The sequence below is a fragment of the Pocillopora damicornis genome, chromosome 2, assembly GCF_964200805.1.
Source record: "Pocillopora damicornis chromosome 2, jaPocDami1.2, whole genome shotgun sequence".
NCBI lineage: Eukaryota > Metazoa > Cnidaria > Anthozoa > Scleractinia > Pocilloporidae > Pocillopora > Pocillopora damicornis.
Window position 1 is genome coordinate 25,497,926 of NC_142671.1, and position 19,176 is coordinate 25,517,101.

Sequence of the window (19,176 nt, forward strand, 5' to 3'; positions counted from 1 at the left end):
CGCCCGAGGGATGCGCTTATTATTCTGCGGCGTTGGAACACAGTAAAAAAAAGGCACGATCAAAAATAGTCACAAAGTGACTATTCCTTTTCTGTTGACTTAGTTGCGGTACTTAACGCTTGGCCCTGCATTTCATCTAGTGATTTTAGTATTTCCAATTTGTCATGGCATCAACTTGTTCCAAAGTCTTAATCTCCATAGCACTCGGTAGCGATTTTGCTAAAAGCTGCAAGGCCTTTAATTCGTTCCCTCTCGATTGCAAGTCCGGCCGGAACATAGGCTTCGTACGCGTGTAGCTTCTTGTCTTCTCCATAAAGTTCGCTGAATTTTCAGCCTCGAGTGCTTGAGCCCGCGTTATTGACCGCCTAGCTGTGACGTAGCATTTCGTTTAGGTTGGTTCGCGCCAAAGTCATCAGCACATTGAACTATCTGCGAGTATTGTGGAGGTCTTGTGCGATAAGACTAACTAAAGAATGAGCAAATTTAGGAAAGAAACAGAATCCAAGAACAAATGTGTGGAACTTGTTGGATCAGAAGATCACACGCATGATTTCACTGTAGATGAAATCCAGCGAATTCGAGCCAATCTGCTGACATGGTACGACAAGAATCGCAGAAAGCTTCCCTGGAGAGAGTTGGCGTCTCAACCTGATCTAAATAGGCGTGCATATGCTGTGTGGGTCTCTGAAGTTATGCTGCAACAAACACAGGTCGCCACCGTAAAGGAGTATTACATTCGCTGGATGGAGAAATGGCCGACTGTTGAACATTTGTCGCGTGCGAGTTTGGAAGAAGTGAACGAGATGTGGTCAGGACTTGGTTACTATTCGCGAGCAAAGAGACTCCACGATGGAGCTAAAAAGGTCAGACTCTAAACTTATTTAAAAGTTTGCCTTTTTTTCCTAGACAAAATTTTTAAAAAAGGTCATTGTAAGGTAGGCTGTATGCTTCAGAAGTTACTTAACAATTGATCCACAAACATTTACGAAATATTCGCGCAGAATATTTTTGAGTTATTTTTTTCCAAAAAAAAAAAACTCTGTGTTAGCGTGTAGAGTGGCGTGTTGCTCACACCAATCAGATCGCTGCATAAGGGTATGTATCTCACATCAATCAGATTGCCCCATAAGGGTATGTTTCTCACATACTTAATGTGGCAATCTGATTGGGGCATCAAAGTCTTAAAATCAACAATGACAGCAGTCCTAACATTACAGGTTAAAATATTTTGATTTATCTGACTTTTAACCAAATGTTGTCTTGGAGGGATCTTTTGTCTGTTGATATTGTGCATATGGTTTTTGTTGCCAAGGCCAACATGTTTAAAATTAATATTAAATCAACTGGTCTTTTAATTAAGGGTATGTCAAACATTATTCAAAGGAGATTGCAAAGGGGTTAAAGTTCTCATGACTCGATTGAATAATTAAAACACACCATGAAGTAGCTCCAAGGAGCCTTCCATTTGCTTTGGTTTTTGATTATCTGTACTGTCTTCTATGACACTGCCCTATTGTGCATCTTTTTATTAAAATTTGTTCTTAGTTTATTATGCATCCTTAACTCCTTTTTTTTATGCACAAGACATTGGCTTCTGGGTTAAAACCAAAATTTACCAAATTTTAAATACCTGTTGATTGAATCACTCTGAAAAGGAAGACTATAGTCAGTACACCATTCATGAATGGAAGCCAATTATGGGTCTAAGTGAACAGAAAGTGACTATAATGGAGAACAATTTATAAAAATTAGCCCTACAAGATGAAAGCAGGCTTTCGAGTCATGATATCAAGAAAAATTGAAAGGTTTGAGTGACTGGTTAAAGTAGCTTCTGAAAATATGAAACCAACCATTTATGTTGCAGCTTGCTGAAAGGCCATATAATTACAGAAATGGATGATGACAGTTGATTAAGAGGAAAAATGCATTAGAAAAAATTGACCTGAAAGGTACCATCAGTATTACTTGCTCTAAAATGCATTTTATGCTTTACAGGTTGTAGAGAAAATGAAAGGAAACATACCTTCCACAGCATCTGAACTACTGAAAGAGCTACCAGGAGTTGGTAAATACACTGCAGGCGCTATTGCTTCCATTTCATTTGGTGAGTGCACTGGAATAGTTGATGGAAATGTGATTAGAGTTTTATCAAGGCTTTGTGGTATTGGTGCTGTAAGTTCCAGTACTCAAGCTGAGCGGAAGTTTTGGGAGCTTTCTCATAAACTTGTTCCTGAAGATAGACCTGGTGAGTTTAATCAGGCTTTAATGGAATTTGGAGCAACACTTTGTACACCTCAAGCTCCACGTTGTCATGTATGCCCTCTGCAGAGGGATTGTAGTGCTTTAAAGCAAGTAGTGAAACAGGACACTCCAGTATCCATTCTGCATAAAGAAAAAGGACTAACATCCAGCAATGGCATAAAAGTTGATAAACATGTTGACATTGAAGAATGTATCCTTTGCCTACCATCTTCACTGTGGAAGCCCTCCCTCGGTGTTTGCAATTACCCACAGAAACCTAAACGGAAACAACCTAAAGAGGAGACTTTGGCTGTTGTTGTTATTAAACATGACATGGAGGTGGGATCTCATTTTCTGTTGACTCAGAGACCCAAAACAGGACTTTTAGCAGGCTTGTGGGATTTCCCTAATGTTGCTGTAGAATCAAATCAATCTGATGCTTACATGTTTACTACCCTTTGTAACTTCTTGGAAAACAACTTGGGTATCACCCTCAAACAGAGGACTCAAAAAAGAATAGCAGAGGTTTCTCATAAATTCTCGCACGTTCATCATAAGTACATGGTGTTTTCATATGAGCACCCTGAAATCAAGCATTTGCTTCAAACCTCCCAAGAAAAAAGCAAAATAAGGTGGATAACAAGAGAAGACTTAGATACTGCAGCTCTTTCCACAGCCATGCGGAAAGTTTTCACTGCCTTCGAAATGCACAACAGTGGTGAGAATGAAAAGCAAGCCAAAGTGGACAGGAAAAGAAAGAGACCAAATTCTCATGATGGCAGAAAACAGATGGTGCTTGATGGATTTCTCAAGTCAAAGGACCAACAAAAGTAAGAAGTCTTGGGTTTGTGTGGTGTATTTTCCCATGTCAATTCACACCAGAACCAGTTTACGTTAGTGTTGTTCCTTCCATGCTCTATTGCATTGTCACATATACATTGTAGTGAAAGTGCTAGTGGGCTTGTAGTAAATGACTGTTGGAAAGGTAGCTTGAGGAGACATGTACTTTTAATGGACCAAGTTGGTAAGAAGATTTAACCACTCCTAACAGTTTTGGACTTTAGATTGCCAAATTAACACTGACAGTCAACTTTCAATATCTTGAAGCCAGTGCTTTCATTAAGACCTGGCACCTGCAGGTATTTTGTTGTGAATTCCCAGGTATACTTTGTCACATTCAGGTCAAGTTTTTAGAACAGAAAAATAAATAACAAAGAAAACAATAGTCAATGTCAAAATATATTCACCTTGTTATTTATTTTTCAAATTCCTTGGTCTTTGATTGTTGGATTCATTCTTTCACTGGCAGTGCTTGTTTTGTGTATTTCTGGTAAATTCATCATACACAAAATAGAAGTAAACATCATCACTTACTCAAAATAATTTCCAAGCAACTTTGTGTTGAAGTAAAATCGTTAAAGATTTTTGGACCAATCAAAACAACAATTATAGTTCTTTTCAACTGCCAGCTAGAAAATCAAAATTGTCAAAACAGTGTACTTGTTGATGACACACATGTATGATATTCGGAACTTTTTTGCAAAGATGTTTCAAAATTTTGTCATAAAAATCCTATCTTGAAGCTAAAAATACAGAGAGAGTAACAAAAACAGCCCTTGAAGACTTAGCACATAAACTTTTATTAACAAAGGCTGCATTTGCTGTGAAAAGTGAAGAAGACCATGTTCTCATGGTTACTGGTTAGCTAGAATGTGAGTAAGTGAGAGACTTTTAATTATTTTTTGTAAAGCAATGGGTAACTCAACAATTGTTTACAATCTGATAGGAAACACACGCTGTGGGTACAGTAAGAATTCATTGGTGGATTGATTAATTCAATTATCTATGTAAACACGAGCGGCTAAATCCATCAACACTTCTGCAGATGAGAGTCTCAATTAAAATAAACTGGTAGAATTCACATATGTATTTTTAATTTCACCCAGTTCACCCATTGCAAGCATAAGAAAACCCTAAACAAAGATCATGTATTACAATGTGAGTAAAAGAGTGATGTACAAATGGAAAATGATATGATCTGGTTTGGCCAAGCAAAGGAAGGTTTGGATTGTGGCATCAAAATTTGTGAACTTGTACATATGGAAATTTGATACTAACAGGATACTATCTTGTATTAGTTTTGCAGACTTCTGCAATGTTTAATAAAGACCATGTGGTTAGAGTGAGATAAGACATATATAATGACATCTCCCCTCTAAACAACTATGCAGAGTAATATACAAGCAATTAAAATATCAATATTGTTCACAGTTCATTGTCCAAGAATTATGTGAAAATAGGTCCACAAGGCGTATATGTGTGGCTTACAAAATTGAGCTGCTTCTTGGTGTCTGGTATCTCATTGGGTTTCAATTAGAAGAGCTACTATCTGATAACCATTAGATAGTTTTCAATATCGATCCTGTTCATCAATAACACAGGATAAATAGTATACAAAAGTCCTGAAATGTTCATTCTGAAGATGAGAGTTATTGGCCAAACTTTGTTATTGGAGGTCTCATTTTGACAATAAAGGTTGCACATGTAACCCGAGGATTTTAGGAACTAAAAAAACATCAACATAATCTCCCATAGTGGTCTGATAGATTCAGTCATGATTATGTTTATGTAATGAAGTGGAATTGACTTCTGAAGTTTGTAGGTTGATTGTCTTTTCCAAGGCAAGTGATGTGAAATGAACTCTAGGGAAGAATTTCATATGAATATTTTTGACATTTTGTGTACCAGTACACAAGGACAAAACTTTGCAGAAGGGCAGGAACATTTGGGAAATGATGCAATCTACACTAGAAGCCATTGGGAGCTTGATTTGGTTTGAATGTATGACTAATTTTGGACAATACATACATGTAAAGTAACACAATGCTGAGTGTAGGTTTCTTTAGTCCATTAGGGCATAAAGTTCAACTTTCAGTTGGTTGAGAGCAAAACTTTTACTATAATCATTGTATTTAGGTTTTGTGGGATTGTATTTTCAATAAAGAACAGAAAAATTTAGCTCAGATAGGTAGATATGAGGTTGTAAATGGAAGAGTCTAGAGAAAAAAGATTGGTGCAATTACAAGATCAGAACACAAGCAATATTTTAATGAATCATATGTTGAGTTAAGTACTCTGAAGTTACATTTCTAATAGTTTTTAACCCAATAAGATTTATAATTTGACTTGGAGGTTTATTTAACAGAAAGTTCAATAGCGATAGAGTGTCACCATGATAGATTTCAGGAACAGTAATCAGAGACGCAACTTAAACACAGCAGAGTTCAATGTACAGGCAAGTGCATGATGGTATCATATGATTTAAACTACCAGAAGCTTTCAAGTTTTCTTATTATTGAAATTGTAATTTCATGCCAGTGAGTCTACCAAATTCAAGTTATTTGGAGAAATGAATAGGTGAACTTGACATCATCATGCAAATGGTTGACTTCATATCATCATGCAAAGTGCTAATCTACCGTACAAAAAGGTCCAAAACAAACATGGAAAGCAACTGAACTTCATGTATCACTCTGTGTTAGAGCCCACAAGAGGACTTGTGAGACTTTCTTCACTCTCATTTGCCAGAACAAGATTGAACTTCTGGTAACAATCAAAATTCAGAATGACTGTGACAGTTTGGAACTGATCTGACTGTGCTTTTAAGGGGTCTACATATATGATTAGAACCCCTGGGTCTCCGAGGATACCTGATGGTTATCTAATGTGTGTGCAGTTTAAAGTATTTGAAAAATTCACAAGTGCTCATCATATGAGAAATCATGCTATTAATTATTCATAATGTATATATGAAAGATACACATTTTCAGGAAATCAACAAACTGATGGCAGATAAATTTGACAGTATTGACTAAATGAAGTTTGCCATCAAAATTTGTCCTTCAGCTGAATTCTTACTCAGGAAAGCAATTTTGTTAGTGTTTATCAATATACATAAAAGTATCTCAGCTTTTGTATATTTTTGTCAGCTACTGCATGTATCAATCAGAACAAACTACTTTGTGTAAATCTGATTGGTTTCTAATGTAATCTCGTATTGCTGAGCCTAGTTTATATTATTTTGTACATGAGTTATTACTTCACTAATGATAAATGAAAAAGGCACCTAGTTATTTTCAGCCAATCAAAAAAGTGTAATTTTTCATGTATGTCAGTATTGTGATGAATTCACCAAACCAAACAAGTAACTGGAAAGGAGTTGTAGTCTACCAAATAAAGGCCTAATACACATGTATTGCTACCAAGTATAGATACCAATGCTTATCTGAACCATTATGAAGAGAATCTAGAAGACTGCTAAGCTTGAAGGAAGTCATGAAATGTTAAGGTCTGAATAATTCTGGCCATAACTTGGAAAACATAACACTAATCACATTTCAGTTAAGATTAAAGCACTAGGCTCCTATTCATATTTTAATAAAAGCAAGACCACTTTGTCACTGAGTTTCAATGGATTACTCCTCAAAGTTTAGAATCAATCACAATAGACATTTAGCACCATGTTAATGACAAACTGCAGTTTCAGGTTAGGTGTTAGACGTTTGTGACTTTAATTGGTTTAGCTAAAAGTATGTAAACATGAAAGTATAATTTCATTTAAAGAGGCTGTCAAATTGAATTTCCAGACAACAGCAGTGTTTGATTTTCTAATGGCAACAAAAAAGTCCTATTTTCACTCACTGGCTAAAAATTGTTTATTCTATTCGTATTGGATGACACGTAATGCCATAGGTGGCAAAGTATTCTGCAGTTTAACCAAAATTTTATCTCAGCATGTACTAAAAAGACTGGTTAAGTAATTTTCTTACTGAACATGTGGTATAAACAGAAATTCAGGATAAAAAATGTTCCGGTACATGACTTACGTGAAATGTGACTGCACAGAGAGTCAATAATGACTCCTAAGTTTCAATGTGGCACGACATGCACTAAAGGTCCAGACCATGAAATGTTGGCCTGTAAGAGCACAACTCCATGCTGTAATCTGCACTTAGAAGACAAGCCGACTATAGGAAAGCCGGCATGTGAAATCTAAGCAACAAAGATGATTGAAAAACTAGATAAAAAACCGATCTTCAACAGCGTGTTACAGCCACCATTGCAAAATGGTCACTTTCTGAAGCTTTGAAGCTCAGGTAACTTAGCCAAGCATAGACTGGAACCTATCTTCAACAATAGTAAACCACGTGACAAGCGCTCTGTTCACCATGACAAATCCAGCCAGGAATAAATATCTTCAATCATGACATAGTGTGGTTTACACTTCGTGTAAGCCACACAAAAATCATTTTAAAGTTAGTGTTCTCAGCTGACAACAACAACTCAGTAACTCAGCCTAGCATTTTTTCAACAATTATCAGTCATACCAGTAATATACCAAGTCATCTTGTCTTGGTACCCAAATAGTACGGCCAGATCTAGGGGTCTTGAGGGGTCTTGACGATGTTTCTGTCACTCCCCGTGCTCTTGGTGATTTCTCTGTCACCTTTGCACTTGCGATGGTGCCTTTGTTAACTTCTGAAGTCTTGATGTTCTCTCTCCTGTTTCGTCTGTAGAGAGTTCCACTGCTGATCAGAATTACTGATCGAGGGGTGCGAGCAAGTTTTGTAACTTTGGAAGGTTTTTTGCCATTTTTTGTTTATATTCGAACAGCATCATTAGTTTTGGCAGGAGGCAGTGACTTTGCTCCTCATTCAAAGAATGGCTTTTGTGATTTCTGTTGAGCTAAGAGCTGGAACTTAGCATCTGTTGAAATTTTTGCGTACAGAAGCTGTGTAGTAGTTGGAAGTTTGGTTTTCAGCCTTCTGTTAAGGAAAATTTGAGCCTGAGAATAGCTCAGTCCAGTGATCAGAGTATTTCTGTTTTCCAGCAAGGCAATTTATAGATCGGTACCATCTTCACAAGCTTTCTCTAGAACAGATTTGGTTGTTCCACTGGCTTTTTTCTACTTGTCCATTCACTTGTGGATGTTTGGGACTTGTAGTGGTTTGTTTAAATCCCCACCAATCTGTGAATTATTTGAATTTCCGGCTTGAAAACTGAGGACTGTTGTCAGAAATGACTACATCAGGTATCCCATAGTGTGCAAAGGTGATTAAGTTGGGTGATGACTTCACAACTGTTGCAAGCCAATCTCTACCCATTTTGAGTAATAGTTGACAGTTAGAAGATAGTCCTTTCCACCAAGGGTGAATAGATCACAGGCAATCTTTTGCCAGGGCCTTTCTGGGACTTGATGCTGTATCAGTGGCTCTTTGGTATTGTCCTTTCTACGTTTTAGGCATGAACTGCAATTTGCAATCAGATCTGTTATCTGTGCATTCATGTTTGGCCAGTACAGGATGTCGCACTCTCTTTGTCTGCTCTATTCAATTCCCCAGGTGGCTTTCATGGATTCTTTTAAGCATTTCTGGTCTCAATTGTTCTGGAACAGTCATTTTGTGATTTTTGATGAGAATTTTGTCAGCGTCATAGGTTTTTTCTTTGAAACTCCAGTATGGTCTTGCATCAGCAAGTATTTTATGTTTGTGGTCAGGCCATCCTTGTTTGGTCAGCTGTGCAATTGTCTGAAGGGTTGGATCTGCTTTTGTTGCTTCTTGAAACTCTTTCAATTTTTGCACCGAAATTGGAAGGTTGGCTACCAGGAGATGGATTTGCATTTCAGTTTCAGCATCAGGTATCCCTTGATTAGTGTAAGTGGTCTCCAGGTGGGCTCTGGATAGCGCATCAGTGATGAACATTAGTTTTTGTGGGATGCACTTTACTTTCAGGTGGTTGTGCTGCAATTGAAGCAGTTAGCGTCGAATTCTAGGTGGTGCTTTTGCAATTGGTTTGGTGAATATTGCTTCTAGTGGCTTGTGATCACAACCTACTTCTATTTCTCTGCCATACAGATACTAATGAAAGGGTGCACATCCAAATACTTTTAAATTGTCAGTGTTTTTTATCAATTGGCACATATGCCACAAGCTGATTATCTTGAAGTAAGGCAGCTCCAAGTCCTGATGGGAATGCATCTACTGAAAGCTCCTCAGGCTCATTCACATCATAGTTGCTGGTTTTGAGGTTAGGACCTTCTTAATTATTTCATTAGGAGCTTTTTGTTGTTGTTCTTCCCGGTGCCAATGTACCTCTTGCTTGACTATAACTCTAAGTAGCTCAGTTAAAGTGCTCATGTTTGGGAGAAACTTACTTAGGTAGGTTACCATGCCTAGTAAGGGCTCTACATTCTTCTTGTTTTGTGGGATGGCAAGTTGAGGATTGCCTTAATCTTTGAGTCATCAGGTTTTACTCCATCTTGGGTAATCTTGTCACCAATATACACAACTGCGGGAATCTTGATTTCACACTTTTGTTTCTTCAGCTTAACACCTTTCTCTTGGGCTCAGTCAAGCACATTTCTGAGTGCATTATCATGGCTCTCTTCATCTTTGCTCAATATGAGAAGATCATCATATACAACTTCTGTTCCTTCAATTCCTTCAAAAGTAAGCTGCATTTTCCTCTGGAATACTTCATTTTAGGAATTCAAGCCAAATGGTAACCAATTAAATTTGAAATGATCAAATTGTGTGTTAAAGGTTGTAAGAAGAGAACTAGGGTGGTCTAGCTTTACATGCTAGAAGCCATCTTTGGCATCTAATTTGCCAAATACTTTTTCACCAGTTAACTGTTGGGAGTTGGAAGTGTTCTCTCTTCACTGTTCGGTTCAAATCTTTTGGATCAAGACAGATTCTCAGATTTCCATCTGGCTTTTCCAACATCAAAATGGAGTTAACCCATTCTGTAGGCTGATCAACTTTCTCTAGGACACCTAACTGCTCCACTCTCTTTAGCTCTTGCTTTAGCTTGGGTAGAAGGGTGAATAGAACCTTTTTAATGAGATGGATGACATACTCAACTTCTGGGTTAATTTCAATGTGATGTTCCCCTTCACACTCTCCAAGGCCTTCAAATAGGTCATTAAAGTCATCAAGGATTGAAATCTGTGTAGCAACATCAGCTGTGTGAACAGTTCTGACAAACTTAATTAAGCTCAGTTCCTGACATGCTCTTAATCCAAGGAGGAGGGGTGGACCCTCAGCCTCAACAACAAAGAAATCAGAATTAATATGTTTGTCTTTGCACTTACAAATCATCCTTGCGCCTTCTAGTACAGGTATCTCAGATCCACAGAAGCCAAATTAGTTTTGCTTTGGTTGTCTTCTGGTGTTCCTTTGAGTGAGTTAAATACATCTGATGGAATTACATTTGCTTGTGCTCCAGTATCCAATTTAAATACTAGGATGTTGTTCACTTGAAGAGATGCTTTCCATTCTTGTCCATGGTCATCTTTTTGGACTTGACCGATTGATAATTCTTCCAATTGCTTGTCTTTGACAACAGGTTGAGCGGCTTGATCGCTTTTCATGAGATGAACATTCTTCAAGAGACATTGAAATGCAAAGTTGATTCAATTTTTTCCATTTTTGACAGACTTTTACAAAGCTGGGCATTTTCTCAGTGGATCAAGTCTTCCACATCTATTACATACTTTTGGGAGTCCACTGTTAGTCTTTGGCTGGTGATCTTTTCCTTTTCTGTCCTTTGTTAGGAATTTACCACTTGGTGTAGCTTTCTTATTTATGTAATCTACACTCTTTGATTCTTTGGTGATCAATATTGTTTTGCATTTTGAGAAGTCCAACACTCTGCACATATTGATGGCTTTCTGAAGACTTATGTCAGTTTCTTGCGATAACTTTTCTCGTTGTGTGGCAGACTATTCCACAGATGATTCTATCTTGAATTCAGCTCTCACACAGCTCTCCAAATTCACATGAGCTTGCTTTGGTACACAGCTTGGTTACACAATGATTGGTGCTTTCAGTTGGTTCCTGTACACAGGTTTAGAATTTGTGCTGTTTAAGTGTGGCATTCTTGAATAGGACATGGAGCTTTTGCTCTGCAGTCAATAATGAAAATGTGCTGTAAATTTCAAGTGCTTCTCCTCTCACAAGATGAAGAAATATGGCAACTCATTGCTCCTTGGTTTTTTCGTTGATCCTGAAGCTTCCATGAACAGTTAAAATCAGTGTTTCCACTTACGCCAGTTGTCTGCAACATTTCCATTTAGACTTAGCATTGAGGGTGGCTTGAATGCACTCATTTTAAGCTAGACTTTTATAGTTCAAACTTTGTTTGAGATCTACCACTTCTGACACCATGATATGTTTAATAAAGACCATGTGATTACAGTGATGTAACACATATATCATGACAACTGCGTGTTGAAAGTTTTTTAGAATTATATGATGTTGCATAGTTGCCATCATTCTGGATATTTCTGTGACTTTCTGGAAGCTTTCAAGCTGTGACTAAATGGAGCTGGACACTGAAAAGTTGCTTGACAAGTTTTGACAAAAATGACTGTTATTGTCTTATCATACACAACATTTCCAGAAAAAAATATTTTGAGTTTTCAAGAATATACTGACTCAAATTTTGGTCACCAGTAAACAACATGTCCTTTCAGAGGACTTTTGTGTGAAACTCAGGGAGCAGGTTTGCATGTTGGCAAATGAAAGAATTTATTAGAAATAAAATGATCAGTTAAAAAACTATCACAAAGAAAACTAATATTTAAAAATTATTAATGGGAGTTCAACACCAAAAACTCCATTTGAAGCCAGTTTTTCTGAATGGAACTAATAGGCTAACAAGAGGGAAATTGTTTTCCATTTCACTCTGTGGCGGCTGCTTTACAGAGGTACCCACCAACTTCAAATCATGTTGACAGCACTGTGAACCCTTGCTTAGGGTTCACTGGAACCTAAATTGATTTCCCTGGATTTCAGTCATACATTTACTGCAAAAAAAAAAAAAGAGACAAACAAACAAGTTGGACGGTGGTGTAAACAACCGGTTGCAGATCAGAAACAGTGTGAAAGGAACTCTATAGAGTTTTTTTTCTTTTCCCTTGTAGTAACACAAAAGTGCTATGACAAATGTAGGGATGCTATGCATGCAAGAGTTATTTTTTTTAGGATAGGTTGGTTAAGGTAGGACTTAAGTTGTTTTCAGTATTGAAAAGAAAACATTGTCACTCAAGAGGTCCATGTGACTACTGCCAAAGATCAGAATAGAAATAGTGCTATACAGTTGAACCTGTATTGCGATAGTTAATGTATTGTGATGTGAGAGTTTAGTGTTGTAATTATTATACATTGCCCCATCCCAAATTTCCTGTGCAATTCAAGCGGTAAACATGAAATTAAAAAATGCCGTGTTTGTGGATTTTTTTTACTCCTGGTACCATGTAATGTTTGACTCAGTACACACACAGCGCCATGCTCAATTCTTTATTACGTAACAACGCCACAGCCCACATGCAACATAATGTATGCTAATTACGCTAGCTTAAACATGACAGTCCTGACGAAGCCAACATTCGATTGCTTTAAGTTCTTCGTTCAATCTTTCTTGTAATGCATCGACTTTGAAGGCGGCGTAAAACAAAACGGTGTCATCCGCATACATAAGCATACTGCAGCAATTCAAAACATTGAGAAGATCATTTACATGAAGTGTAAATAGTAAAGGTCCCAAAATGGATCCTTGCGGGACTCCGATGGAAATGGGCCCTAGGTCAGATGATACACCCTGGAAGTCCAAAACCTGAGTTCGATGGTGGAGATAGTTTTTAAACCATGCAAGCTCTTTATCTAATACACTCATATAAAATAGCTTTTGTAGTAATAAGTCACGATTAACTGTATCAAAGGCTTTTCGAAAGTCAATGAAAACTGCACCCGTTAATATCCCTTGATCCATGTTCCTTCTTATGGTGTCTGCAAGTGAAAGAGCAGCAAATTCGGTGGAATGACATTTTCGAAAACCGTATTGAAATGGACTCAAAATATTATGTTCACGCAGATACTGATAAAGCTGATGATGAACAGCCCGCTCCAGTAATTTTGAGTCAGTGGGTAGAATTGAGATGGGACGATAGTTATCCATTTCTACTACCTTGCCCTTCTTAAAGAGAGGAATAACTCTTGCGGACTTGAAATCCAATGGAACACGTCCAGATTTTAATGAACAATTAATTATCTCTGCCAAGGGTTTAGGCACATTATCAGCAGAATCAATCAAGAGACGAGCAGGAATATTGTCCAGTCCCATCGCTTTTCCTGTTTTCAAACCACGTAATTGAGCTTTGACAAAATCTTCCGAGACTATCAAATTTAAAAGCTGGATGCTGTACAATTATATGATGGATGTTTTGGGACCCAGTTGAAGACGAGGATGCAGATGGTAAGCATTCCAAGAGCCGAGTAGCTGCACCGACGAAAAACTTATTAAATGCTCTTGCAATAGTCTTTCTATCGGTGGTTATTGACTGTCCAGTGTTTATTTTTGGCGAAACAGCTGTTTTCTCGCCAGGTAATATTTTCTTTATTGTTTTCCAGAAAGCTTTATGATCTTTGCCACTGTCTTTAATAAGACGATGATTATATGAAGCTTTGGCTTTCCTTATACTGTTAGAAACTCCATTTCTGCAGCACCAGTAATTAGTCCAGTCCTCAGAGTTTATCGTCTTCCTTGCTTTCTTGAGAAGAAAATGACGTCGGCGCATGTTGATTTTAATGTTTTTATTTAGCCACGGACACACGTCTACACCTCGCACACGCTTATGAATGACTGAAGCATGCTTGTCGGCTGCAGATTTTTTAAAATGATTTTAAAATGGTCATATGGTTATATCAGAAGAATAACTAAAAACGAAGCACATGATGTGAGATTTGTCGCTGCCAAATCGAGAGTGGCCCCTCTCAAGGAGCTCACAATCCCGCGGCTAGAACTACAATCTGCAGTTTTGGCTTCCAGATTTCAAGTCTAAATAAAGGAAGAGTGCCGTTTCCAGTTTGAAGAGACTTTCCTATTTACGGATAGTGCCATAAAGTTAGCGTGGATACGTAGTACAGCCAGACGGTATAAACCATTCGTGTCTAGTAGAGTGGGAGAAATCCAAAGCAACAGTGACCCGGCCCAATGGGAACATTCCTGGCGACCAAAACATGGCAGATGATGTTTCACAGGCCATAGCAGTTTAGAATTGTCAGGAAGATGGGTAACAGGACCAGAGTTCTTACGCTTGTCAAAAGAGCAGTGGCCCCAAACCAAACTAGAAGCAAACCTAGAAGAAGATGTAAGAGAGAGTAGGAGAACAAAAGAAGTAGGCGCAGTGGTAGTCACGCCGTGTCATTAACGTCGACGCGTATTCAAATTGGAAGAAGTTATTGCGCGTGATAGCATGGGTGCTTAGAGTGAAGAAAAGATTGCTTGCTAAAGGGAAACAGGAGGAGAATGAAGTCAAGGACTGCTCACAGATCAATGTCGCACAGAAGAGCCTGCATAGTTGCCTTAAGAAAGACGACTTCAAGATGCTGAGTCCTTTCATAGACGATGAGGATATAATCCGAGTCGGAGGACATATGGACAAGGCAATTGTGTTTTTCGAAACGAAGCATCCTGCCTTGCTACCACATGACCATAAGATATCCCGTCTAATCACACAGGAAGCCCATCAATGTGGACACCCAGGGGTGGCAACAACAGCAGCCAAAACGAGAACAAAGTACTGGATCTTGCAAGTTCATGACCTGGCCAAGACAGTTAAATTCAAGTGTGTCACTTGTAGAGAAATGGAGCCGAAGACAAAAACGTAGATTATGGCTGACTTACCTCATCACAGAACAGCACCAGATAGCCCGTCATTTTATTACACGTCGTGCGATTACTTTGGTCCTCTAACTGTGAAAGTTGGAAGAAAAAAAACAACAAGTTCATTTTACTCGCCTGAAGACCAGAGTAGTGCATCTTGAAATAGCTACTGACTGCACCACGATGGAGTTCATTCAAACGCTGCGCAGATTCTTTTCCATTAGAGCGTACCCCGCTATGGGGATGAGCGACAATGGAACACAGATGATAGGCGCTCAAAGGGAATCACGCAAGATGATTGAAGGCTGGGACATCGAGAAACTTCGAGAGTACTGTGCTGATAAAGGCATGAAATGGAGATTCACAACCCCGGCAGCCCCACACCAGAATGGTTGCGCCGAAGCACTGGTGAAAAGCTGCAAGATCGGTCCTGAAAAGGCGATGAGAAATCACATCTTCACGCCGTTTGAATTGTACACATGCGTGTGGGAAATCGCTAATTTAGTCAATCAACTTTCAGTTGGTCATTTTCCAAATGATCCGGATGACGGAGCTTATCTGTGCCCTAATGATATGCTGTCGGGCAGAGCGTCCCTACAAGTTCCGCAAGGACCCTTTCGTGAGACTTCAAAAACTCATTAATAATTCATAAGACCATTAACCTATCAAATGGTAGATAATACATCACGTGCAGTGACTTTATATCGATAAACCTCATCCTTATTAGTATGCGGTGTTTTATCAGATATAAAGACACTGCACGTGACTTATGAATATTAATTAATTATCAACACAGAAACTGACACAACAAATGGTGGGAACATATTTAATGTTCTTTCAACAAATTTCACACAGTAAATTTACTTTTGCACCAAATTAATAGTACAGTTGTGAAATACACATCTGGAAAAATTCTCTATTCCATTAGTACAGTAATCTGGTAAAGGCATATTAGACAATACATCATCTGAAACTTTGAATTCAAGATCAGTTGGCAGAAGTGACTCCAACTCGTTTTCGCTAACCTCTAATGTTTTTCTCGTATGCTAATTTCTAACGTTCACAAAAGCATAATTGTTATGAACTCTTTTGACACACGCTTTTCCAAGAATGTTTTTGAAGCCGTTCAAAAAACTCGCAGCACGTGTTTTATCGGGTCAAAAACCACTCGGCTACGCCTCGTGGTTTTAAACCCGATAAAACACTCCTGCTCGTTTTTTAAACATTACAAGAAACCCCAGGAGGAGAGTTGAATTTGTCAAGAGGATTGTAGATTTTTTTTGGACAAGAGACGTATTTCCGTTATTCGTACCACGTAAGAAGTGGAACACAAGCAGACGTAACATTCCAGTAGATGACTTCGTTATGGTAGCTGAACCAAATACAGTTAGAGGCAAATGGATCATCGGAAGAATAGTAGATGTGTACCCCGGACAGGATGGGACAGTGAGAAACGTGAAAGTAAAGACGCCTTCTGGCGAGTACTCAAAACCAATTACAAAGATTGCAGTGATACAGCCAGCCAAAGGCTTTGACCAGTAAAATGATGAAGAAACATAGTCCTTCATCGGGGCGGAGGAAATGTCACCGTGACAAAACATTGTTAATGATTGACAATGATCGCAAACAATTTGATTGACACTTTTAATTGTTTCGTATATCAGATTCATAAGGTTTCAGTTCAGTTTTTACACGTGTTTCACTTGCCAACCAGTTTTTTAAGTTTTTAAGAGTTATATTACGACCAGAGTCTAAAGTTAACGGGAAACCGGCTACAGCAGTAAGTCTTAATTAGTTTAGTTTGTACTGTTGGTTCATTACCCACTTTTTATAATCGGTGTTGTAAATACCCTAATTTTTAGTCGTTATATTGCATAATTGTGTTTCAGATCGAATAATTCTTTCAAATAAACTTGATGATTATACGATTGAAGGTTTCCCGGCGCTTCGTATTGTGTCAATTGTCCAACGGTCCATTTCGTTAGAGGGTTAGGTATTAACAAATACCATCTGATGAGATGATTTCCTCTTTGGTGATTGTAATACAATATAAACAGCTTCTTGTGCACTGATCTTTACATTGTCTAGAAATTTTTTACCTACAGTTCTGACTGATTGCTCAAGAGCAGCATCTTATTTTTCGGCTTCATTAGTAGTATAGTGGTTGTGGGTACAGGCTCAGTTCTTCAAACTGCACCCGAACCACGTAACTACTTTTCTTCTGGCCCCATATAATATCCAAAAGTTTTGTAGTTATAGTGTAGCCAAGTTTTGATATGAGATATTGGATGAATTCAGATTGTGTGAAGTCACATTTTGATGTTGGACATTGGATTAAGTCACATTATGTGAAGTCACGTTTTTGGATATAGTATGTCACCTTCTGGTTATAGCATACTAATTGCAACTTGTATTAAATTGCGCTCAGGTCTTTTTGTGGACATTTAAATTATATAATCCTACGTTATGAAGAATGGTTATAATTATACGGATCCTTTCATTGATAATTCAGAATTGAAAGATGCTGTAATGTTAGACCAATATATGAAGACACAAAACAAGAAGCTTGTGAATTATTTCAAGAGAGTTTAAAAGAATTGAGTAGACTGATTGGAAACTTGGTGAAAAAATTAAAAAAAATACCTCGGTAATAATTACAGAATGGCTTGTGATTTTGAAAAATCATGACGCATTCAGAAATTTAGGAAATGTAGTTTGTTCTACTTGTGATAAGCAATTACAAGGACAAGTGGGGAAAAATGAACCATGTTGTGTGATGATGGAAGAAGAAAATGTTGATGGTGCATATGTTTGTAAGAATTGTGGTAAGGTTAATGGGTATGAAGTAGCAATTGAATTTGTTGATTATTATAATAATTGCTCTAGGATAGTACATAAATCAGTCTACCATAGAAGTTTTCATATTGACGATATCCTTATGGATTTGAGTTGCGAATTTAATATAAAAAATTAAAATTAAATCTGTTGACAATAAGAATAAGATAATGAGAATTTTTGGTGAAAAAGAGCTTGTTATTCCTCAAATTTAGGACATTCCAGTAACTACATAAAAAAATCAGATTTTATAAACAATATTAGAATGAAATTAATTCAATAATTGGTGATAGAATAAAGGAGATCATTCAGAGATAAATTTCTGTGAATACTCCTTACCCCATTTTTCAACTAGAGGACACATATTGATGATGACATCATCAAGAACCCTTACCTTAGTTAAATAATCTCGATTGTCATGTGATTTGCCTTATAAAGGATCGCAAATCAACCAGTATTTTTAATATGATATAGAAGCAAAACGACATAGCTTGATTTTTTTCTTATAATTTCTATTTCACTTTCAGTCTAGCTGTACACCTGATCTGGATATAGTCCCTGATACACTTGGATCGAGTGACACACCACCTGCTATAGTGCCTTATACAACAAGACATGTCGATGATAAGTTACATAATAAATTCAATTGTTTAAAATGTATGCTCTCCTGTATAGCCAAATTTTTTATGATAAAATTGTTGTAAGGATTTGATTTCATCCATCTGATTTTATCAATACTGGGCCGATGGGTAATTGAAGTGCACGGTCGACAAGGCTTGGATTTTCAGTATTTATTAGGTGAATGTAATCTGAAGCTGTGGAAATTGTGAAATCACAAACATTACCTAGAGATCTTTCCGTGCAAATGACATATCTGGCAGTAAAACATACATTCATCTAGCCTTGTGAGAACATAGAGTTATAAACTCGCCAGCATTAAAATATCCTTAGGCAAATCCTTGATCCTTAGACAAATCCAAGATCGTTTTAGTTCCTTTCATACATATTTCTTTCGATTATTTTAATTGATCAGTTGAAAAACATAATTTTATAGTTTAATAATAAAAAATGATGAATATGTTCCTCTGTCTAGAATACCAGTGCTCTAAATCTAGTGTTATGGCTCCCTTTGGTCGACAACGTGAGACGTAGATAATATCAATCCAACGACCCCATGTATTTTCAAAAGTAACAATTCTTGAAGGGTTTGTGTTATTTTGATTTGTTACCTTGGGATTTAAAGTAGTTGCAGATGACTTGAGGCAGTCTGAAAAAATCTGATAAAAACCTGTTTCTTGAATAATCAATTCACCTCCATTTTTAAACTGAAATGTGATGAATGCGACATTACTGTATTTGCATGGGATAAGTTTC

At 37.5% G+C, this 19,176-nt stretch overlaps 2 protein-coding genes across 2 annotated transcripts; both read left to right on the forward strand.

Moving 5' to 3' along the window:
* The first annotated feature begins 372 nt into the window (after nt 1-372).
* On the forward strand, nt 373-18,883 carry LOC113673690 (adenine DNA glycosylase). The gene is made up of 3 exons (XM_089197213.1): nt 373-863; nt 1,996-3,071; nt 18,330-18,883. Exons 1-3 carry the CDS (start codon nt 474-476, stop codon nt 18,355-18,357), a joined length of 1,494 nt encoding a protein of 497 aa, XP_089053339.1. The 5' UTR covers nt 373-473; the 3' UTR covers nt 18,358-18,883.
* LOC113673668 (uncharacterized) lies at nt 15,066-16,641 on the forward strand. Its single transcript, XM_089197214.1, has 2 exons — nt 15,066-15,591; nt 16,195-16,641. Exons 1-2 carry the CDS (start codon nt 15,151-15,153, stop codon nt 16,507-16,509), a joined length of 756 nt encoding a protein of 251 aa, XP_089053340.1. The 5' UTR covers nt 15,066-15,150; the 3' UTR covers nt 16,510-16,641.
* Nucleotides 18,884-19,176: the final 293 nt, after the last annotated feature.